The 21,827-nt window shown below is 42.9% G+C and overlaps 1 protein-coding gene across 1 annotated transcript in view; it reads right to left on the reverse strand.

Moving 5' to 3' along the window:
* The window catches only part of DNAH14 (dynein axonemal heavy chain 14), a 454,489-nt gene that overhangs the window by 337,985 nt on the left and 94,677 nt on the right, over positions 1 to 21,827 (reverse strand). Inside the window, 5 exon segments of the mRNA XM_073336702.1 lie at positions 78 to 268; positions 849 to 1,042; positions 1,073 to 1,248; positions 4,743 to 5,084; positions 18,205 to 18,574. Coding sequence (XP_073192803.1) covers positions 78 to 268; positions 849 to 1,042; positions 1,073 to 1,248; positions 4,743 to 5,084; positions 18,205 to 18,574 — 1,273 coding nt within the window.

Below are 21,827 nucleotides of genomic sequence, written 5' to 3' on the forward strand. Positions count from 1 at the left end.
CTAATTATAATCACATTTTACAACAAAAACGTTAATCAGTTCCTGAGTCAGGTATAAATAATGTAACATATATTTACATTGAGTTGCAGAACATCCTCCAAGGTAAACTTTTTATCCCAAGAAATGGATTGCCCAATAATATACTGTATAGCCTCCCAATGCCTTGGTTGAAGACATGGACTTCTTAAAAACACAATCACAGATAGGCCTTCTTTAAAATCCATTAGTGACTGCTTCACACCTATTATAATATTATTTTCGGGTAAACCTTGGAAAATATAAAATGTTTGCAATATATCAGACTTATTTCAGTTTGCGTAAGCAGATATATATACTTAATAGTAATGTTGTAACACAAAATATTTTTCTAATTATTTTTCTTTAGCATCCTACTAACTGTGCTCCATTATCATATTAATTTGTTCCATTGGCATCATTTATAAGAACATATTAAAATACAATAATGAAACATATCTATAGTTTTTTGATTTAATTTTATTCAAATGGTCATGGCTTTTTGAATAATTTGGACATCAATATCCTCATGTTCTATGATTTAAAGAAGTCCAAACCCCTCTTTATCCCCCACAAAGGAGAAGAACCAGGAATATTCTTTAAGTTTAAAAGCTATTATGAATGCACCACAAATTCAACATATTTGCATCTCATAACTTGATTTTGTAGAATAAGGAAACGGTGGTGAAAATCAGTGCAGACCTATTAAAATAACTGAAATTATTCTAATTTATGCCAGTTGAGGATCTAGCCCATAATTTCTAAATATTTTGTTTCCCTCAAGACATTGATGAATGGCTACAAGCCTCAGCTAGTGATTTTAGTATTTTTACCTTTTTCTAGAATCTGTATTGTCTGCATAAATCTGTTAACATCCTTTTGTATTAAATCTACATCAAGGTTCTCAAAAAGCGTATGTTTCCACCTAAAAGAAAGCTTTCCCCATTCCTCTAGTGAGTCCCACAAGAGTTTTCGTAAAGCTAATTCACTTTCAACTTCAGAGAGCTCTTTATTCACTCTCTGAGAACTTGAATCTCCAACTTGACTCTTCTGTGACATCCTTTCCAATGACACTGATCTCATGTCAGCAATGGAACTGTCAAAGAGATCCTGGTAATTTGCATAACTTCTGGATTTGTTACAAATAACTGCAGCTTCTTCCACAAGACTTTGGATCATCTCTTTAGCTGTCTTAGGCAATGTTTTGCTAAGGAGGAGAACTGGATTTCTCACCTATGTGACATAAAAATGTGTTAAAATGTGTTCTAAGAATGACGAAGTACAGAGCCTACTATTAGTAACCAATTAATTACAGTACTCATATAAAACTTTTAAAATATGTTCAAAGTCAAATATCTGAAAAAATATTGAATTCTTTATGAATTTCTACCTTTTACCACATCATTTTGTTAGTTTGTTCTGCTGCATGCACATGCAATCTATCAAAAATCTACACTTACCAGAGGAAGAAAGTGGTATATGTAAGTCTTAAATTTATTTTTTTTATTGTGACATTAAACCAGAAAGGATTAAGCAACTAGCAGGTTAATTGACCCAAATTCAACATTTAGAGACATATAAGTAGAAAATGATTGTGGTTTTGTGTATTTACATACATATTGTTAGAGGCTGACAATATAACCAAACATTTTCCATCTATGGCGGTATTCTGTTAATCCAAAGATCAAAAGGACGTGTTAACATTTAGATGAACTGTGAATGTAGTAATATCACTGTCTTAATTTCTCTTTGAACTATGTATTAAACTATCTGTAAATGGAGGGAGGGGAGATGGGCAGTTTTTGTTAATCCATGTAGTTAATTACTGGTGATGCTTAAGAAATAGAAGGTCTACTTCAAAGTTACGATAATTGTCTATTGTTCACCCAAGGACAGCATGCTGTCAAGAGGCTGCTAGACAACTATAAAAAGAACTCTAGAGCCCTGATCCTGTCATCTCAGATCTGCATAAGCTTCATCAGGGGAAGTTTGAATCACAAGATTGAGGTCTCCAGACCCTTCTGGATCACCCTGATATTGAACATTGGACTGTAACCTATGGACTAATTCTGAAAGAACTCTTTGTAACTCTAAAGCTCACCATCCCTACTATGAAACTGGCCAAAGAACTCTACTCTATCTGTACGCATAATGATCTTTTAACCAATACTCTCTCTACTTTTCAAATACATTTTAGTTTAGTTAATAAGAATTGGCTGTAAATGTGTATTTGGGTAAGATCTAAGATATTCATTAATCTGGTGGGTAATATGTCCGATCCTTTGGGATTGGTATAACTTTTTACATGATCAAGATTTTCAGGAATCCTCATCATATTTGACTTCGCTGTCTGGGTGGGAGTCCAAAGCTGTGTTGCTTTAAGGGAACTATGTTTTGGTTTCTGGATAACAAGTAAGGTATTGTAGAAGCGGTTCCGTTGCTGGCTTGGTGATTTTCAGTATTAGAATACCCACCAGTTTTGGGGATTGTCTGCCCCATTTTTTGCAGTTTGCCCTAATTGAGCAATCTCAGCGTGGCCCCCCCCCAGGCACCATTATTAATTACTTTTTTGTACAGTAGTATTGCACTAGCTGTGTTTAGCCCAGGGGCAACTCAACTAGTATGTTGTGTTCAGACAGTAATCATTTGAATAAATTTGGTTCAAATTTTGAATTAACATTTCTTGTGTGCACATCCGTATCACTTTAAGTGCATGCACGGTGTGCATCTACATATTGAATATTTATTAACTTGTTTATTTTTCAGGAGATGTTTCCATTTTCCAAAAATGGAGTTGGTGGCAATAATTGAAAACATTAGTTATATCTCTATATTTCCAGAATGTTTTGACCCCAATTCAGCAAAGCACTTAAGTATGTGCTTAACTTTAAGCATGTTTTAAGTCCAACCTGATTCAGCAAAACACTTAAGCACGTGTTAAAGCTCCATTAAAGGTCCATTAACATCCACTTATGCCTCGATGCCTATAAAACATTTGACTATTCTTGGGCAGCTAGTGTGCTGTGACCACTGTTCAACATGCTCATAAAGGATAGGATAGGATTAAAATTCAAAGTGATTTGGACAAACTGGAGAAACGGTCTGAAGTAAATAGGATGAAATTCAATAAGGACAAATGCAAAGTACTCCACTTAGGAAGGAACAATCAGTTGCACACATACAAAATGGGAAATGACTGCCTAGGCAGTAGTACTGCAGAAACGGATCTAGGGGTCATAGTGGATCACCAACTAAATATGAGTCAACACTGTAATACTGTTGCAAAAAAAGCAAACAACATATTAGGATGTATTAGCAGGAGTATTGTAAGCAAGACACGAGAAGTAATTCTTCCACTCTACTCCATACTGATTAGGCCTCAACTGGAACATTGTGTCCAGTTCTGGGCATCACATTTTAGGAAAGATGTGGACAAACTGGAGAAAGTCCAGAGAACAACACAAATGATTAAAAGTCTAGAAAACATGACCTCTGAGGGAAGACTGGAAAAATTGGGTTTGTTTCGTCTAGAGAAGAGAAGACTGAGAGGGGACATGATAACAATTTTAAAGTACATAAAAGGTTGTTACAAAGAGGAGGGAGAAAAATTATGGTTCTTAACCGCTGAGAATAGGACAAGAAGCAATGGACTTAAATTGCAGCAAGGGCGGTTTAGGTTGGACATTAGGAAAAACTTCCTAATTGTCAGAGTGTTTAAGCACTCGAATAAATTGTCTAAGGAGGTTGTGGAATCTCCATCTTTGGGGATTTTTAAGAGTAGGTTGGACAAACACCTGTCAGGGATGGTCTAGATGATACTTAGTACAGCCTTGAGTGCAGGGAACTGGACTAGATGACCTCTCGAGATCCCTTCCAGTTCCATGATTCTAACTCATTGTCACCTTGCACTTCCACTAACTGTCCATCTCGTCTGTCTTAAATACAGATTGTACACGTTCTTTTGGCCAAGAACAGTCTTTTTGTTTGTACATCACTTAACACAACAGGGACTGGTCTCTGGGTGGTACTGCAATACAAATAAATATACAAACATAGTAAATGGAACTTATGCATATGCATAAGTGCTTTATTAAATTGGGGAATTTATGAATATTACATAATTAATCCTAATACCTCAGTCTGCTACAAAAGTATAATTACCCACACATTATACATAGGGAAAATGAGATATATAACATTAAGCAATTTGCACAAGGTCACAATATGAGCCAGAGTGACAGTTAGGACCAGGTTTCAGAGTAACAGCCGTGTTAGTCTGTATTCGCAAAAAAAAAAAAAGGAGTACTTGTGGCACCTTAGAGACTAACCAATTTATTTGAGCATAAGCTTTCGTGAGCTACAGCTCACTTCATCGGATGCATACTGTGGAAACTGCAGAAGACATTATATACACAGAGACCATGAAACAATACCTCCTCCCACCTGCTATTACCAGCAGGAGAGTGGGGTGGGAGGAGGTATTGCTTCATGGTCTCTGTGTATATAATGTCTTCTGCAGTTTCCACAGTATGCATCCGATGAAGTGAGCTGTAGCTCACGAAAGCTTATGCTCAAATAAATTGGTTAGTCTCTAAGGTGCCACAAGTACTCCTTTTCAGTTAGGATCAGAATGCTTGAGTTCCTGGTTCTTAAACTCATTTTCAATCCATTAGACCAGACTGCCTCTAAAGATGAAAATATGCTGTTTTAACAGACCAGTAACTTACTTTGTTCTTGAAGTTCCTAAGTTCAGACTGTAGGTTGCCAAAATAGCCATCCAAATCTGCACTGAATTTTATAATATTGTCGTTTTTTCCTTTTTCACAAATAAGGATACTTGATTTGAGATCATGCAGACTGCGAGTAAGGGTCTGATATAAGGCAAACTGTTCAACTGGAATAAAGAAGTCATAGGCTCTTGCAATAGAATACAATTGGGAAAGTGTGTTATACTGAGTCTCTAGCATTGGCAACTCTGAGGAAATCTGGCTCAGAAAAGTCAAGTGCTCAATAAATTCTTCCACTGTTCTGAGATCTTTGTCCAGCTTTCTAAGTGCTGAATGGATAACCTAAAATAAATGAAAAATCAATCATTATATTGTTCACACACACACACTTAAATTATTTATATGGTTATATTTTTCTCTGTTTTATCATCAAAATAATCGGAGAGGAGTCAGGAACAATGCAGTTAAGAAAACAAAATGAAGTGAGAGAGAGCTGGAGGTAAATGGCTGGATATTAATTTACACTAAAGCTATGTCTAAGGGTGTGATGCCTAGCTTGTGTAAACATACTCCCATTAGCTCTCATCTGAGCTAGCACACTCAAAATGGTAGCGTACAGATGGTAGCACAGAAAGCAGCAGCATGGGCTAGCTGCCTCAGTACAAACCTGCCTGAACCCCCATGGGTATGTACTTGGGGCAGCAAACCCGGGCCACTGCTGCCACAGCCGCCACAGCCCATACTACTGCAGATACACTATTTTGAGTGTGCTAGTGCCAATGAGAGCTAACACGAGCATGTGTACACACACTGGGAATCCTGGGCCTAGCTCATATTGCAGATGTAGCCTAAGACTCTTTCACACCTTTTCAGTGTAAAGTGACATACTTTAAGGCTGGACCCTTCTTTTTATAAAATGCTGCCACTAAAAAGAACATTTACTTACATTACAGGTAACTAGTTATTTGAGATGTGTTGTACCCATGTATTCCACGTGTGGTATGCACAGGCCCCATGTACATAAGACCAGAGTTTTTTGACCAGTAGTGTCCTTTGGGGGCTGTGGCTTATGTCCTATGTATTCTCCAATGCGCCATAGCCAATGGCTTAAAGTGCAGGGCATCCGTAACCACTCCCCAGTTCCATCACTAACACTGTCTCCCAATTAGCAAGAACTCTACAATAGTGGGGAGAGGGTTGGGTGTGGCACAGATGTACAGAAAGCATATCAAAGAACCGGTTACTACTTATTATAGGCTAAGTAACTGTTCTTTCCTCTTCGAGTGAACGTCCACAAGTATTCCACTTCTATTGACTCACAATAATAACTTGTGTCCCGAGGTGGTTGCTCAGAATCTGGGATGACGACTACAGGAAAGCTCTGTCACAGTGGGCATCAGGTCTGGGACCTTCTACCAAGGAGTTATGCTGAGTGGAGGTGTGAACTGAACTCCAGATATGAGCTTTGCAATCTCTGAAGTTGCGACATGTCAAAGAGATGCAGCAGAGGCAGCCTGGGCTCTGATTGAATGAGCCCTAACTTGTTCAGGTGGCTCTAAATGGACCAGCTCATAGCATTAACATAGTTCAAGACCTATTTTGACATTCTGAGTGGACATAGGTCGTCCCTTCATTCTATCAGCAAATGATAGAGACAGTCAAGATTCCCTGAATAGCTACGTTCTCTCTCTAAATAGAGAGATACTTGAAAATGTCGAAGGTATTAAGTTTGGCATCCCACTGAGTAGTGTGAGGCTTGGAGAAGAAGATAGGTAGGTGAATCATTGATTAAGATGCAAATCAGAAACCACATTAGGTAAGAAGCTTGAGTAAAGTCTCAGTCACTTTGTCTTTGTGAAGTACTATGCAGGGAGGTCCCACCATAAGGGTCTGAATATCCCCTATTCTTCTGGTCAAGGTAATGCTACTAAAAAGGCAGTCTTCATAGACAGGTAGTACAAAAAGGAAGTTAACTCACCTTCTGCAGTAACGATGGTTCTTCGAGATGTGTGTCCCTATGGGTGCTCCACTGTACGTGTGCTTGCATCGCTGCACTTCTGATCGGAGAACTTTGGTAGCAGTGTCCATGAGGCCAGCACATGCACCCTCCCTCACTCATGGTCTGCCTCGAGGTTACCTAGCAGCACGGGGGCGAACCCCCCTCACTTCCTTCTCTACTGCAGAGCCCATTAGGGAGAACTCCGAAGTAGAGGGGAGGAGGGCGGGTTATGGAGCAGCCATAGGGACACACATCTCCAAGTATCATCATTACTGCACAAGGTAACTTCTTCTTTGAGTAAGAACCCTATGGGTTCTTCGCTGTAGGTGACTTCACAGCAGTATCCCTCATGGAGGGTTGGGACTTTGAAGTGGAGTCTGTTACTACAGAGAGTGCTGACAAGCTGAAGATGGCATCAGAACCTGAATCTCCAGTAATCGCATAATGTTCTGCGAAAGTGTGGGCAGAGGCCCAAGTCACTGCTCTGCAGATTGCTGAGATAGGGACATCTTTAAGGAATGCAACCGAGGTAGAAACTGACCTTGTGGAGTGCGTATGAACTCCGTACGGAGGCAGTAGGTTGTGTCCTTCATAACAAATATTAAGGCAACGGACGACCCATTTGGATAGTCTTTGAGTCGGTATCACAGAGTCCTTGGATCTTTCTGTGAACCAAAGTAAGAGCTTAGCAGATTTCCTAAAGTCCTTAATTCTGTCCAAGTAGAATGCTAGTGCTCTTCTAACATCTAGCACATGCAGAATCATCTCCCTGTTGTCATGAAGTGGTTTTGGGGATAAACAGGGAGTTAGGTCTGTTGATTCATATGGAAAGTGGAGGCAACTTTAGGGAGTAACTTTGAATGCAGCCTCAGAGTTACTTTGTCTTTAAAAGAAACCATGCATGGTGGGTATGCCATTAGGGCCATTATTTCTCCTATGCACCCAGCTGAAAGAAAGAAGTGAGGTGAGGTGATGGCTATTAGAAATGGCATCTTCATGGACAATGTAAGAGAGAGCAAGTTTCCATGGGTTCAAAGGGAAGTCTAAGTTAAGGTCCCAGGTTGGAGTGGGTGGTCTCACGTTTGGGAAGAGATTCCCAATTCCCTTAAGGAATCTACATATCAGTGGATGAGCGAACACCAAGTATCCATCTAATGGTGAAAAGCTGTTGTGACTACAAGATGTACCTTAAGGGAGCTGAGTGAGAGTTTTTACCTCTTGAGGTCTAAAATGTAGTCTAAAATCAGAGAGAGAGAAAACAAGGTTGAGTCTGTGTGCTTAGAATGACACTAAATTTGGAATAGTTTTCATTTTTGAAGGTAAGTCCATCAAGTGGTCGGCTTTTGGCTGTGTAGCAACACATCTTTCACCTCGTCAGAGCATTCTACCTCTAAAACTTGGAACCAAGAAGAAGCCAAGCCTGTACACCGAAGACCTGCAGGTTGGGATGAAGAATCAGCCTCTTACTTCATCCCAACAGACAGCAGGTGGGAAATGGGCCTAAGAGGAACCTGAGGACATACTGCCATCTGTGTCAGGTAAGGGAACCAGACTTGCCTTGGCCAGGAGGGGGCAATCAGAATAACTCATTTTGTCTCGCTGAATTTTCAACAGAACCTTCGACAGACGAGGAAATGGGAGAAAGGCATACAAGAGGTCCCTGTCTCATGCAAGGATGCGGGCATCTCCAGGTGAATGTTTCCGCACGTCGGGACTAGAACAGTAACAAGCACATTTCTTGTTCTGGTAAGTAGTGGAGAGCTCTGTAGTCGGGGTTCCGCAAAGGTAAATATGTCTTGAAGCACCTCTGAGTTCAGTTCCCATTCATGGTCATGATAAGAGTTCCGAATAAGATTGTTGGCTGTCATGTTCTGTATCCCTAGCAGAGATAGCTGAGATGAGCACATTGTGAAAGATGCACCAATTCCAAAGTTTGAGTGCTTCCATGTAGAGGGAGGGAGATCTGGTGCTCACTAGTGATTTATGTAAAACCTACAGGTCATATTGTCCATCATGACCTTAGTGTGGGTGTTCTTGATGAAAGGCAGAAAGTGTGCACATAGGTTCCTGATGGCCCTTAGCTCCAAAAGATTGCTGTGGAGGGTTGCTTCTGTGGAAGACCAATTGCCTTGAACTTCGCAGTCATGTAGGTGAGTTCCCCAGCCTATTAGTGAGTTCCCCAGCGTATTAGGGAGGCATCTATTATTAGAGTCAGTGTCAGTTACACGAAAGGAACACTTGCTTGAACATTGGCTGGGTCTGTCCAACAGTCCAAAGAGTGCTTTACTGTGGAGAGTAGTGATAGCAGTTTGTTTAGTCTGTTCCTGTTTGGGGAATAGACAGAAGTAATCCACATCTGAAGATGCCTCATGAACATCCAGGTGTTTGGGGTGTTGAAGGTGCATGCTGCCATATGACCTAGCAGTTGCAGGCAGTTCCTGGTCATTGTTTGAGGGCTGGACTGAACTATCTCTATGGGATTCGTAAGGGTGATGAGTCTGTGTAGTGGGAGGAACACTCTTGTTTGTACTGCATTGAGGCCTGCACCAATAAACTCCAGTCGCTGTACCGGGGTCAGTGTTGATTTCTGTGAGCTGAGGTGTAGACCCAGTTGCACAAATGTGTGGATGGTCATCTGGGTGGCTTGTACGGCATTCTGAAATGAGGGATCCCTGAGGAAGCAGTTGCCTAGGTATGGATAGATCACAATGCCGAATGTTCGCAGGCGCACCGCTATGATGGAGAGAACCTTGCAGGATATCCTGTGCGCAGATGAGAAGCCAAATGGGAGCACGCTGTACTGATAATGGTCCTGCCCGAAGAAAAACCATAAGAATCTCCTGTGTGACAGTGGTATCGGGATGTGGAAATAGGCATCTTGTAGGTCGTGGACCAAAACCTAATCTCCTTGCTCTAGAGCTGGAATAATGGCTGCTAGAATGACCATCTAGAACTTTTGCACCTTCACATGTGTGTTTAATACCCTTAGATCTAGAATGGGCTTCCACCCTCCCTTTGCCTTGGGAATCAGGAAATAATGGGAGTAAAATCCCTTGCCCATGAGTTGTGCTGGGACTGGTTCTATGGCCCCTAGGCATAAGAGATTATCTGCTTCCTGGTGAAGCAGGTTCTCATCAGAAGCGTCCCTGAAGAGGGGCAGGGAAGGAGTGGGGGGGATGAGGGAGGGATGTGAATTGAATGGTGTAACCCTTCAAATTAATCTCCAAGACCCACCCATCAGAGGTAGTCTTCACCCAACTGCTGCGAAAGAGGGCAAGGTGACTTCCGAAGGGGTATGACAGAGTAGATGGCAACTCATGTTGCAAGTTATAGTTGTTCAGACCCTCAACCAACCCATCAAAAAAGTGTTTAGAAGAGGCAGTCTCAGAGGTCACTGGTTGAGGTATTGACTGCTTCTGAACCCTGGGCCTCCTACATTGTGGCTCATAATAGTGCTGAGACTGTGGGTATTGAGGAAGTCATGACCTGTGCTGTGGCTGAGCACTACATTTTCCCTTCTGTACCTTCCATTCCCACATAGTAAATTCTTAGGGAGCGTGATGTGACCTAGAAATCCTTCAAGGTATGGAGAGAAGAGTCTGTCTTCTCCGTGAAGAGCTCGAGCCCTTCAAACAGGAGATCTTCCATCATCATCTGCAGCTCTTTGGGCAACCCAGAAAGGTGTTGCCAAGAAGCCTGCCTCATTACCACTACCGTGGAGATTGAGCACACCGCTGTATCAGCTGCGTCCAGTGCTGTCAGTAACGTCGTTCTGGCTACTAACTGACCCTGTCTGACAATGGCCTGAAACAACTCCTTTTGTGTCTCTGGTAAATGTTCCAGAAATGTACTGAGTTTCCTATAATTAATAAAATCATATTTGGCCATCACAGCTTGGTATTTCACAACTCTAAATTACAATGTTGCAGACCAATATGCCTACCCTCCAAAGAGATCTAGTCTTTTCCAATCCTGTTTGTATGAGGTCAACCTGCCATGATGTTGCTTGCCTCGTGCATTAACCGCATCTACTATGATGGAATTGGGTTGCGGATGTTGAAATAGGAAGTCTACCTCTTTGGGAGGGATGTAGTATTTTTGGTCAGCTCTCTTAAAATCATCACCTACTGATTGGGGGGAGGTTTTACAGCCTCATCTGGTGGAAATGGGGACAAGTTTGCTGGGAGGAGTTTGCTGAGGGAGGCTTCCCTTTCAAGCCCTTCTTCCTCTTGTGCAAAAGCTTCTTCCTCCCCTGGCTCAGGGGCTCTGGACAATGAGGCTGTAGAAAACTGTCTGGTGGACTCTCTCTGAGAGATACTGGATGGTCATGATATGTAAGTCACCCAAGGATCCCAATACCGCCACTGGGGGGAAGGGTATTAGGTAGTGGGGTTGCCCCAGTGGGCCCATACCATGATCATGGATTGGCTCGATGGAATTGAGGAGTGCCCTCGTATTGTGACAGCAGGCCACAATGAGAGACCAGGAAAATGACATCCTCTTTGTCACTGGGTAAGAGTGGCGCTGACCAGGCTATTAGTGACATGGCCTCATGCAGAGGGTGATTCCGGGTGCCAGGATGTGCTCGATACCAGGGCCCCAGTACCAACTAATGGGGATTGTGGTTATTTCCCAACCATCAGGTCTCTAGGGTACCAGAACTCTTGTGGTACCGTGGGCTCGTTATTTGAGTGTCTGTGGTACATTATTGGTACTGATGGCTGAGAAGGTGCAGAGCATTCCCTAGATGGGAGCTTTGTCACATCCGGTACCAAAGGTTTACTTGGTGCAGCTCTTTTAGAGATGGTACAGAAACTGTTTTTGTCCTTAGGGGGTGCTACCGCTGCCTCAGAACCTGACTCCTGGTGCCTCCAGGCAGTGCAGCTGAGCTCACAGCAGAAGCATCCTGATACTTCTGGGTACCGCCAGTACCAATGTGGCTGCAATGGCGAACCCCTCTAGCTGGCCAACAACTCAGTTTGGGGGCTTTGAGCCCTTTTTCTCAAGCCTTTATAGGGAGAATCTGCTGGTCTTTTCTGCAACTCTACTCCTTTGACACTGAAGGCTTTGGGGATGATCCAGGGTCTACATGGGAGTCCCCTGGAGGCAGAAGTGTCTTCAGCTCCTGGTTTTTGTGAGACCTTGGCTTTAGCTGGTGGCAGAGGGACTACTTCTGCACTGAACACAGTGAGAGTGTTTTCTCCATTACAGGAATTGACTCCTTGAAGGAGAGGCACCTCTTGAAGCCCAGCTGGGCATGCCCCTGGGGGGAGGGCTATCACCCTCTAGCAGTGAGGAATGCAGAAGAGAGTTATTTCTCCCTCCTCCTCCTCTTTTTTTTAACTGAAAGAATTAGAGAATCTTCTAAATGCCCCTAGCAGGGAGGTGGGGAATCCCCCTAGACAGGGTGGGAAATGTAAACTAAAGTTCTTTTCTTTCTTTCTATCCCAACAGCTAAACTGAAAACTCAGTGATGAATAGTTTTTTCCTCCCAAAGAGGTCTAGATGTTTAGTATCCTTGTAAACTGATGAGGACCTTTTCTGTTGCTTACTCTTCTTACTTGCTGCTTGAGAGAGTTTGGGACAGGGTCTGAGAAGAGATAATCTGCCCCTTTAGCTGGTACATATTTTTTCTGCTCTTCCAGGTGCAGGGGCAATGGTGGCCAGAATCTGTGACACAGTCTTTGCTGGCTCTCAGACTGCCTCACTGATAAAGAGGGCAGCCTTATTCGGAATCAAGCTATGATGGATATCCAATAATTTCTGAGGAGCCTCCTGCACTTCTAGTGGTATCTTGAGGGGCTTCAGCAGTCCTTTTTGACAATTTTCAGGAACTGAAAGCAAAGCTCATACCATTGCCTCGTTGGGTGAAAATGACAGGACCAGTGGAGCTGAGATGTCCCCTTGTTCCAGCTGACTGACTTCATCTGACTGTTTCTCCTGTCTAGGAAGCGGAGAAGGAGCCTCCTTGGATTAAAACGGCCTTCTGTGGCCTTATGTCATGCTCACTACGTGGTCCCAGAGAGGGATGTCTTGTATACAGGTCCCAGGAAATTCAATAGGCACACTGAGATGTTTCAGAGGGGAAGGGAGCAGGAGCCCCGCAGGGAGCATACCGTATCCTATGAGACTGACAGTCACTAACAAGGGAGTGCTGAGACCAATGTTTCTCTAATTTTTTCCATCCATGTGTTGGAATAAATTTTGTTTTATGCACCGAGGTAATGTGTGAATGTGCACCACCAGTAGAAATAAAAAACCTAGATATAATATACATATTTTGAAAAGTTACCATAGGAATAATTACTCCAGCTGGGACAGGTTAGGCATTTTAGAACTCACTACTCAAATAATTAAATTTACGTGTAAGAGAGAAATAAAAATTATGAAATGCATAGACCAGTCAAAAAACTAAAATAACAACACTTTGAAAGAATAAAATTACATAATATATGTGCATTGCAGGAAGTACCAAGAAGTAACCAAGTGTGTTGGGAGGTGAGTGAGACACAGACACAGTGTGTGTGTGAGACACACAGAGACTGTGTGAACTGGATGCTGGAGAAGTTTCTGAGAGACACCATGTGCTGTATCTTTAAGGCACTCATTGAAAGCTCTCCTGCTCCTGAGCCGTCCCCCCTGCCCCTGCCCCGCAGAGATGGGGTACATGGGCAGGGGGGAGGGGGAGAGACAGAGTGAGTGAGTGAGAGAGATTGTGTGTGCTGACTCCTAGGGAAGTCTCAGAGATTGCGCGCTCTCTTTAAGGCACTCACTCACAACCTGGAAAGCTTGTTCAGACCTCAGCAGCGCTCCTGCCCTACTCTGTGGAGATGGGGTACAGGGGTGGGGGAAGGACACCCCGATATCAGCACCCTCCCTCCCCTCCCCACTCTGCACAGCCAGCAGGATGATCCTGGGAGTAGCTGCAGGAGCAACATGGCTGCAAAGAAGTGGGGGGTGGAGGGAAAGGGCACCTAAACACACATTGCCAGATGTACATGGCTCTGCTAATCAAGTGTGTGCAGTTTAGAGGGAACACAGACTGAGACATTCCTAGATACCCCATTTGAACTAATGTCCTTTGAACTGAAGGTGATGTATTTCCACTGGCTATGAATTCAGAGAAGGAACAGGAGACCTCTCAATGGCAATGCCATTGGTTCCAGAGAGGAATGGGTCTTACCTTGATTCGTGGATGGTACAGGGAAGGAATACTGTACCACTAATGGAACTATTTTGCTACTTGATATTACTGTAAATTCCCTGAGAAAAACAGGGATTACAATTGTTTATAGACCATTAAGTCTATACTGTGTACTGCGACCCTCCCCAGCAGTATGTTTTGAGTTCCCTAAATCACTGTGGGGCTGGAGGTGGGACTGGGGAAGAGACCTGGCTGGTAGCTCCTACCCTGCATTGGGCTCAGCTGCTAGTCCCGGCTGGGCTGGGGAGGATGGGACTTCCTCTTCCCCTGCACAGCATCTGGGCTGGGTCAGACCCACCCACAGATTTCTCCCCTGGCTGCAGAAAGCTCTGCAAAACCCCCTCCCCACACCCATTGCGCCTCAGCTGCAGGGGGAGGGATCCCTCTACAGGGAGCCACTTCCGCATCTGCCCAACCCCCATGCATCCAGACCCTCCAGACGAGCCTCACCTCCCCACACTCAGAAGCCCCCTGATGAGCCCCACTCCCGCTGCACCTAGACCACCCTGACAAGCCCCCCACACCTGGATCCCCATCCCACTAAGCCCCACTCCCTGAGCATCTGGAACACTCAGTGAGCCCCCCACACCCAGACCCCGCCCACCAAGCTCTATCCGCCCCAACACTGCTGAGCCCCAATCACCTTCACCTGGTCCCCCGCAACAAGCCCCTGTACATCCAAATCCCCCGCCCCCTCACCTGGCTCCCCAATAGACCCACCTGCACCCAGACTGCCCCACACAGAACCCTCTTAAACCACACCTGGATTCCCCCTACTTAAGCCCCTCCACACTTGGATCCTGCCTTGCTGAGCCTGCCTGCCCACACAGAGGGGTAACTAATCTGATCAACAAACAATATATACACTACTAGTTGTGTAAGCAGTGTCAGGATGAGCTCCACCCTGACATCTGGTGGTGAGGTGTGGCAAGTTGTGGAAAAGAACTTCAGGGGCTGATCTCATTTGCATAGGCACACCCACCACGCCTAGAATGAGACCATAGCTGCCCAAATGGTCACTTTGGCTGCTGTGGGATCCCCAGTGTCTCTGTTATTGGGGCAGGAAGAATAAATTGTTATTACCCTGATTATGGGAACTGTGCTTGGAACTGTACGTGGCCTTTTGTTACAATGGAGGGATTCACCATCATCTAAGTAGCACTCGCTAGGCAAGGGTCATGGGTTCCAAAACTGTGTGAATAGAGAGAGGCTGGGGACAAGTATTAATACTTGGTGGCATGGGCCCCTTGGTGAGGGCCTTACATGCTGATTGCACTTCCTCCTCTCTCCACTGTGGAATATCAGAGCTAATTTTGATTTCATTAGAAGTCTAGTTATAGGCTGCTGAGCTCACTTTGGGCTGACAGTGCACCAGCACTGGGGCTCCCCTACTATAAGCTGAATTCACCTAAGCGCTGAAATCACTGAGTGTTGTGTTAAGTAGTGGGGGAGCCTGAAGATATATTGTGGAGCAGTTTGCGGGACGGCTGGTGAAGCAGTTCAACACGGAGCACTGTGTGGATGGCAGGAGCTGCTTGTGGGCCGTGGAGCTGAGCGAAGGAGTTCGTGGGGCGGCTGGCGGAGCGGAGCGCAGCTGAGCGAAGGAGTTCGTGGGGCGGCTGGCGGAGCGGAGCGCAGCTGAGCGAAGGAGTTCGTGGGGCGGCTGGTGGAGCGGAGCGCCGCTATGGGGCGGTCAGCTTCAGATCACGTAAGGTGCCTCTTACCCCTGTCCCATTTCCACCCAGGTTGGGAGGTAAAGCTCCACCGATAAACTTTCGAACTCTGGGGCTGCCCTGACCAGGGACAGAGACTTTTGGGGCATTGGACTTTTGGGGTTGCTGGACTCAAGAACCAAAGGGAAAAGGGCATGCCCCAATTTGTCTGGGGTGGGGTTGTTTTTGCTCATGGGTTGTGTTATGAATCCGGTTGGTGGTGTTTCCCCAACATAATGCCACATTGTTTCTCTCTGTTATTAAAAGACTTTTGCTACACTCAGACTATGTGCTTGCGAGAGGGGAAGTATTGCCTCTTGGAGGCGCCCAGCGGGGGGTGGTATATATTTGTCCCAGGTCACTGGGTGGGGGCTCGAGCCGGTTTGCATTGTGTTATTGGAATGGAACCCCTAGATATTGAACCCGGCCCTTGTTGCTGCCAACTCTGACGGGCAGAAGGGTTACAGTTGAATAACTAACTATATACAACTACAAAGAGAAGCTAAGCTCAGACTAGCTATGGACACTAGTGCTCTGTCTCAGACCAAGGGTGGTGAGAAGGAACTATAGTGGCAGTTGGTCCTGCATAGCCCTTTTTAGCCTTGGTATGGTGATAGGTAGGACACATGCACAGACCAATGGACACTGCTAGCAAAAACTTCCATTCACAGGCACATGGAGCACATGTACAACCTAAAACAGAATGCAAATAGAGACTAGCACTCAAAGAAGTAATAAGCTACCTCCATCCATGAAGCAGATCTCTCAGGTGTCCAGGAGGGAGATCATGAACCAGTAACGGTGCTGAGGTCTGTGCCAGAGAAGGTAACTTCTTGGCAGAAAAAAGTAGCAGAATGTCAGCTTGGTCAGTTACCATTAGATGTCTCAGTACCTCGAGCTGGGTGGGTACCACAAATAGAGGCTCAGGCAGCAAGGTCTCAGGAGGAAGTACAGTCAGTACCAGAGAGCAATAACTGCTCACACCCTACACCAGTGCCATAGGTAGATTCTTCTGGGTGTGGTCCTTTGTTACTGGGATTTTCAGAGTCAGAAACAGTACATTCATGCGCACAAAGCTCTCATGCTGAGCTCTTTGGAGCTGACTCTTTCAGTACCAAGCACTTCAGTCCACAATTGCTAATACCAGACTTCTCCGTGGCATCTGGAGACTGAGCACAGATGTTGTGATGACTGCTTGATGTTAAGGCATCAATGGGAACGGTTACAGGCTTTGAACTGCCTGCTGTATTGGACTTGCTCAGTGCCAGAGATGCACATCTGTGTCTCCAGTGACCATGGGATTGGTACTCTTTGAGGTCTCTCTATTCAGAAAATTGACCTGAGGACACTGAAGAGATACTGGCCAACCCCACTGGAAAAGAGAGGGACTTCCTCAAAACAAAATGAGTTCTGGAGCTCAAAGTGAACCGCTGACTTACTGGAGTGCTTTCAGAGACAGTACGGTCTGATCAGATATATTTCTCATGCTCAGGAGTCAACAAAGCCATTGTGGAGCTCTTAAGGAGGAATGTTTTCAGGTGACCCTGGATTTTTGGGTCCTTTTTAGAAAAGGAACAGCATACAGAGCACTTGTGTGGTATATGCACATCCCCCAAACAAAAAGGCTCTTACATTGTCTATTGTTGATAGAAATGGCTTCCTCACAAGAGGGACAGGTCTTGGACTCCACAGTGTCTAAGGGTCTGGTGACAAGAGCACATGGACTTACAATAAAGCTCAAAGGTTTTGGGTTTTTACAGTGTATATATACAGCCAATGAGCTACAACAAATGAAACTAACTACATAAACTACAGCTAACTAACTATGAGAATTAAATTGCACATTGGCATGACACTGCAGATGTTCGGTCTCACAGCCACAAATGGAAAGAAGGAACTGGAGTGCAGTTTTGCCCACCCCATCCTTTATATCTAAACTATGGGGCACCGATCTTCAAAGATATTGGCCTCATGCTATGCACCATAAATGCCGTACATGTGGACAACCACTTGAAGAACTGGAATTGTTTTTTATAAAAATAATTTTGAAGATGACACATCCCCCAAGCATAGCTTCCTAGAGTCTGCAAAGTGTAAAGAGCACAATACATTATGAAGTCCAATATGGATCTTGCTATGCAAAACTCCTTTTCCAGAGCATGTCTTAGATTATGTGGAACGGTACTAATGAAAGGCGATTGATCAGAGGGATGGATGGATCTGACAACTAGAAAATAAATAATCTTCTTGGAAACTGAGGAAATTTGCTATGGTAAACAGAAAAATAAAAAAATGTAGAACCCTATATGACTTTTTAGAGTAACTTTTGAAAAGAACCATAGTTTAAGGTTTCCCTTCACAAACGTAAAAATGATCATTTTAATTATATAATCTTTTAATGACATCATAGCAACTAAGCAGTATTTGATTTCATGATATTGTTGATTAATATATGTGTGGAATAATACCATACATACTATATGCTATATAACATTTTCATTTATTAACCCTAAATGTGTGTGCAATAAAAATGATCAAGTCACTTACTTCTAAGAGATGCGAGTTCCTTGTTTCAACTATTGCATACAATGATGAACGTATTATATTAAGCAGGCTTTCAAAATATGGCAGGCAGTTTGTTTGATAGTTAACACTTCTGACCTTAATCATATGAATGCGTCTTTCAATAGTCATACATATAATCTTGTTTACATCATCTGTATACTTATTTAAGATGCCTGTGAAATCATGTGATGATAATTCTCGTTGTAGTGTTAAGATTTCCATATTCATAGATTTAGCTTCATCCACCATAGCACAGTATCGCATAAAGTTTCTGCTATAAGATTCAACTTGTTCCATTGAACTACTAAGAATAGACAGTAGAGTCAAAATCTGTAGATTTAATATTGTAAGAAATAGTTACAAATTTCATTTTGACAAAAGGCTGGTCTAATTAAATTTTCTCTGTTAACAGCCATTTAAATATCTATTGACCAGTTTTGTAAATTAACAATTTTTCAGAACACTAATTGTCAAAATATATAAATTGAACTTCTTTAAAAACACACAGGACCTATACCAATTCAGACTGGTATATTCACATTTAGTTTACAATTAACTCCCAAGAGTCCTTCCTAAAGACTCACTTCTAATATGATGCCCACAGAAAGTAAGTTGATAACATTTTTTCAAATATTACCAGCGCTGGGTTTCCCAGCGCATCCTATGTGTGTCTATTAGAATGTTAACTCTTCAGGGCAGGGAGTGTGTTATTTTCTGTTGTATATAGTGCCAAAAACAGGGTTAGCATTCAACATAACAGATTATTTTAAAATATACTTTTACAATCAAATGTTATGTTACTTATATACATATTTTTAACTTTGCAGCACACACTTTGTTTTGGTAGCATGGATCTGTTCCTAGAAGTAGCTCCCAATTGGGCCATGGTGGTGGATACTCTTTTCCGCACAATTCTGTACAATTTTCAGGTGACTGCATTATTTTATGTAAAGATTGAGTAATGAAGACTGACAGACGAGTATCACGACAAAATGGAATAACCTGAGCTAAAGAGAGATAATTCAAACAAATTAATTTTCTGAGACTAATCTCAGAACTCAAATTTACAATAATACATAAGCAAAGATCATAAACGGCATGCATATTCTCCACTCTCCAAATATTACACTAATATTGTACTTCCCCATATAATCTACAGCAATGATACATAATGAAGAAATCACCACACTGAACTGAATATACTGAATTAAAAATTAAGATTTCTATAGCTTGTTTATTTTCTATATATTTTATAAATTTATCATTATTTCATGGCAATCTTTGTCTCATTTCACATACAAAATCTTGGAGCACTAAAATCCTTTTTTTTCTATTAACAAATTATACTTACGTATGAATAATTCCAAGCCTCCAAAGATTAATTTGTTACTTACAAATGAGAACAATATTGATTTGGTGCACCACATATTACGCACAGGAGGTGAAATAACAGAGCATAAGGAAAATATATTGCAGAATTTATTCATCTTCACACAACAGTGATGTAAAGTATTTTAAAAGCTATTAAGATATTCTAGTAATGGAAAATATTTCTGTCTAAATTCAAGGGGTTAAATCCTGAGGCCATTGCAGTTTTTCCAGTGTAACTGAGGCCAGGATACATTTACTATGACCCCAGTTTTAACCCCTGGAGTTAAGATTAATGTGCATACACGTAAGTGCCTCCTGTGACACTGTCACTAAAAGCTAGTGTGTGCCAGTGGTAGGGACAAGTGCTATTAACATGGCAAGTATAACTGCACATATATATTTACTAATTTTTGGTGTCATGATAAAGAAAAAGAAGATACACAATGGGGCAAAATTCATCACTGGTATAAGTAGTGGCAACTCTTGTGAAGTTAATAGAAGTGCTCCCACTATGCCAGGAATGAATTTGGCCTTTGGTATCTAAATATTCAATATATGCAAGTATAAATGTAATTATTATTTCAACAAACACAGAGGTAAGGGTTCCCCCACTTTTTTGAACAACAGGCATACAGGAACATATACATCCATCTATGTTAGGCATGAAGAATGCAAGATTGTTAATATATATGTAACTAAATTTGCAAATCAGCTGCTACCTGCTATAGCTAAATTCAGCACTTTTCATCTTCATAGTGCTGTACAACCATATACAAACCAATCCTCAAAACACCCTTTCAGATAGATAGTGAAACTTGGTTTAGGTGAACACTCAAATGACCACCAAAAATTGGTTGTTTAACAGAAATAGTTTTCTAATGAAAGAGGAAAAGAATTTCACAAAATTGTACACTCAAGATATTGGTTTGAGCATTGGCCTGCTAAACCCAAGGTTGTGAGTTCAATCCTTGAGGGGGCCATTTAGGGATCTGGGGCAAAAACTGGGGATTGGTCCTGCTTTGACCAGGCGGTTGGACTAGATGACCTCCTGAGAGCCCTTCCAACTCTGATATTCTATAACCCATTCTGCTGGGCCTCATTAGCAGAAAGCCTGTCCAGTGGAAAAATCACAAAGACGTAATTTGCCCAGAAGTCCCACTCAAATGGAGCAGATGAAGCCAGTTGGTAGAGCCTAGGAAGTGGGGAGGAATGACCAAAGAGGGCAAACCTAGTAAGAAATTAAAGTTGCTCTCCCCTTGAGGAACTACTGTGAGAAGATAGTGTAAAAATTGCCACTGTTCCCATGGACCACTCTCTTGATGCAACTGCTCCTATAGGAGCAGATGGATGCAAACTGCATCCCTACCTCATTGTATTTAGAGGGTGAACCAAGCCTAATATGTTTAGGAACATGATGCCATCTGTTAAGATAAGAAGCTGCCCAATACGGGTAAAGTCTCGCACACAGATTTCATATGCTATTTTATATAAAGGGAAATTAAGACACAGACAGGTTAAGTGATTAGCCAAAGCCACACAGCTGGTTAGTGGCAAAGACAAGATTAGAACTGAGGCGCTCATAGCTTTCACTACAACATGCTATCTCAGTTCCCTAAAGAACAATACTGACATTAACTAGTCCACAATTATCCCCAGATTTTGGAGGCATGGGACGCATCCAATTTTGACCTCACCTGTGATTGGGTCTCCCAGTCTCTGCAAACCGACAACAGACCCTGCCTACCAGGCAAGCAAAAACTGCTACTGGTATAAGACAGCCAATATACAAGAACAACAACAGCATAAGGATGAAACCAATAGGAAGACCTCACTGCCATGGGCTTCTTGGTAGATTGCGATGCTGGATCCAATGTATCCAAAAGAAATTGTACTTTGAGATGTGTGTTCTTATGGGTGATGCACCTCAGAGGTGCACAGACACCTTTAATTGAAGATTTTTTGCTAGCAGTGTAGACATGGTACACAAGTGCTCTAGCTGTCCTTGTGCCCTTTACTAAGGGTATACAGGGCAGTGTGGGATCAACTGCCACTCCACTTCATTTGCTACTGTGGAATTCTTCAAATATTAAGGGCTCTGAAGCAGAGGGGAAAGATGGTGAGTAGTGGCCACATCTTGAAGAATTCCAATTACTATACATGGCAAGTAACCTTCCTTTCTTTGCTGAGTGACAGTCCCGAATGGGTGTTCCACTTCATGTGACTCCCAAGCAGTA

This window comes from Lepidochelys kempii, chromosome 3, assembly GCF_965140265.1.
Source record: "Lepidochelys kempii isolate rLepKem1 chromosome 3, rLepKem1.hap2, whole genome shotgun sequence".
Lineage (NCBI taxonomy): Eukaryota > Metazoa > Chordata > Testudines > Cheloniidae > Lepidochelys > Lepidochelys kempii.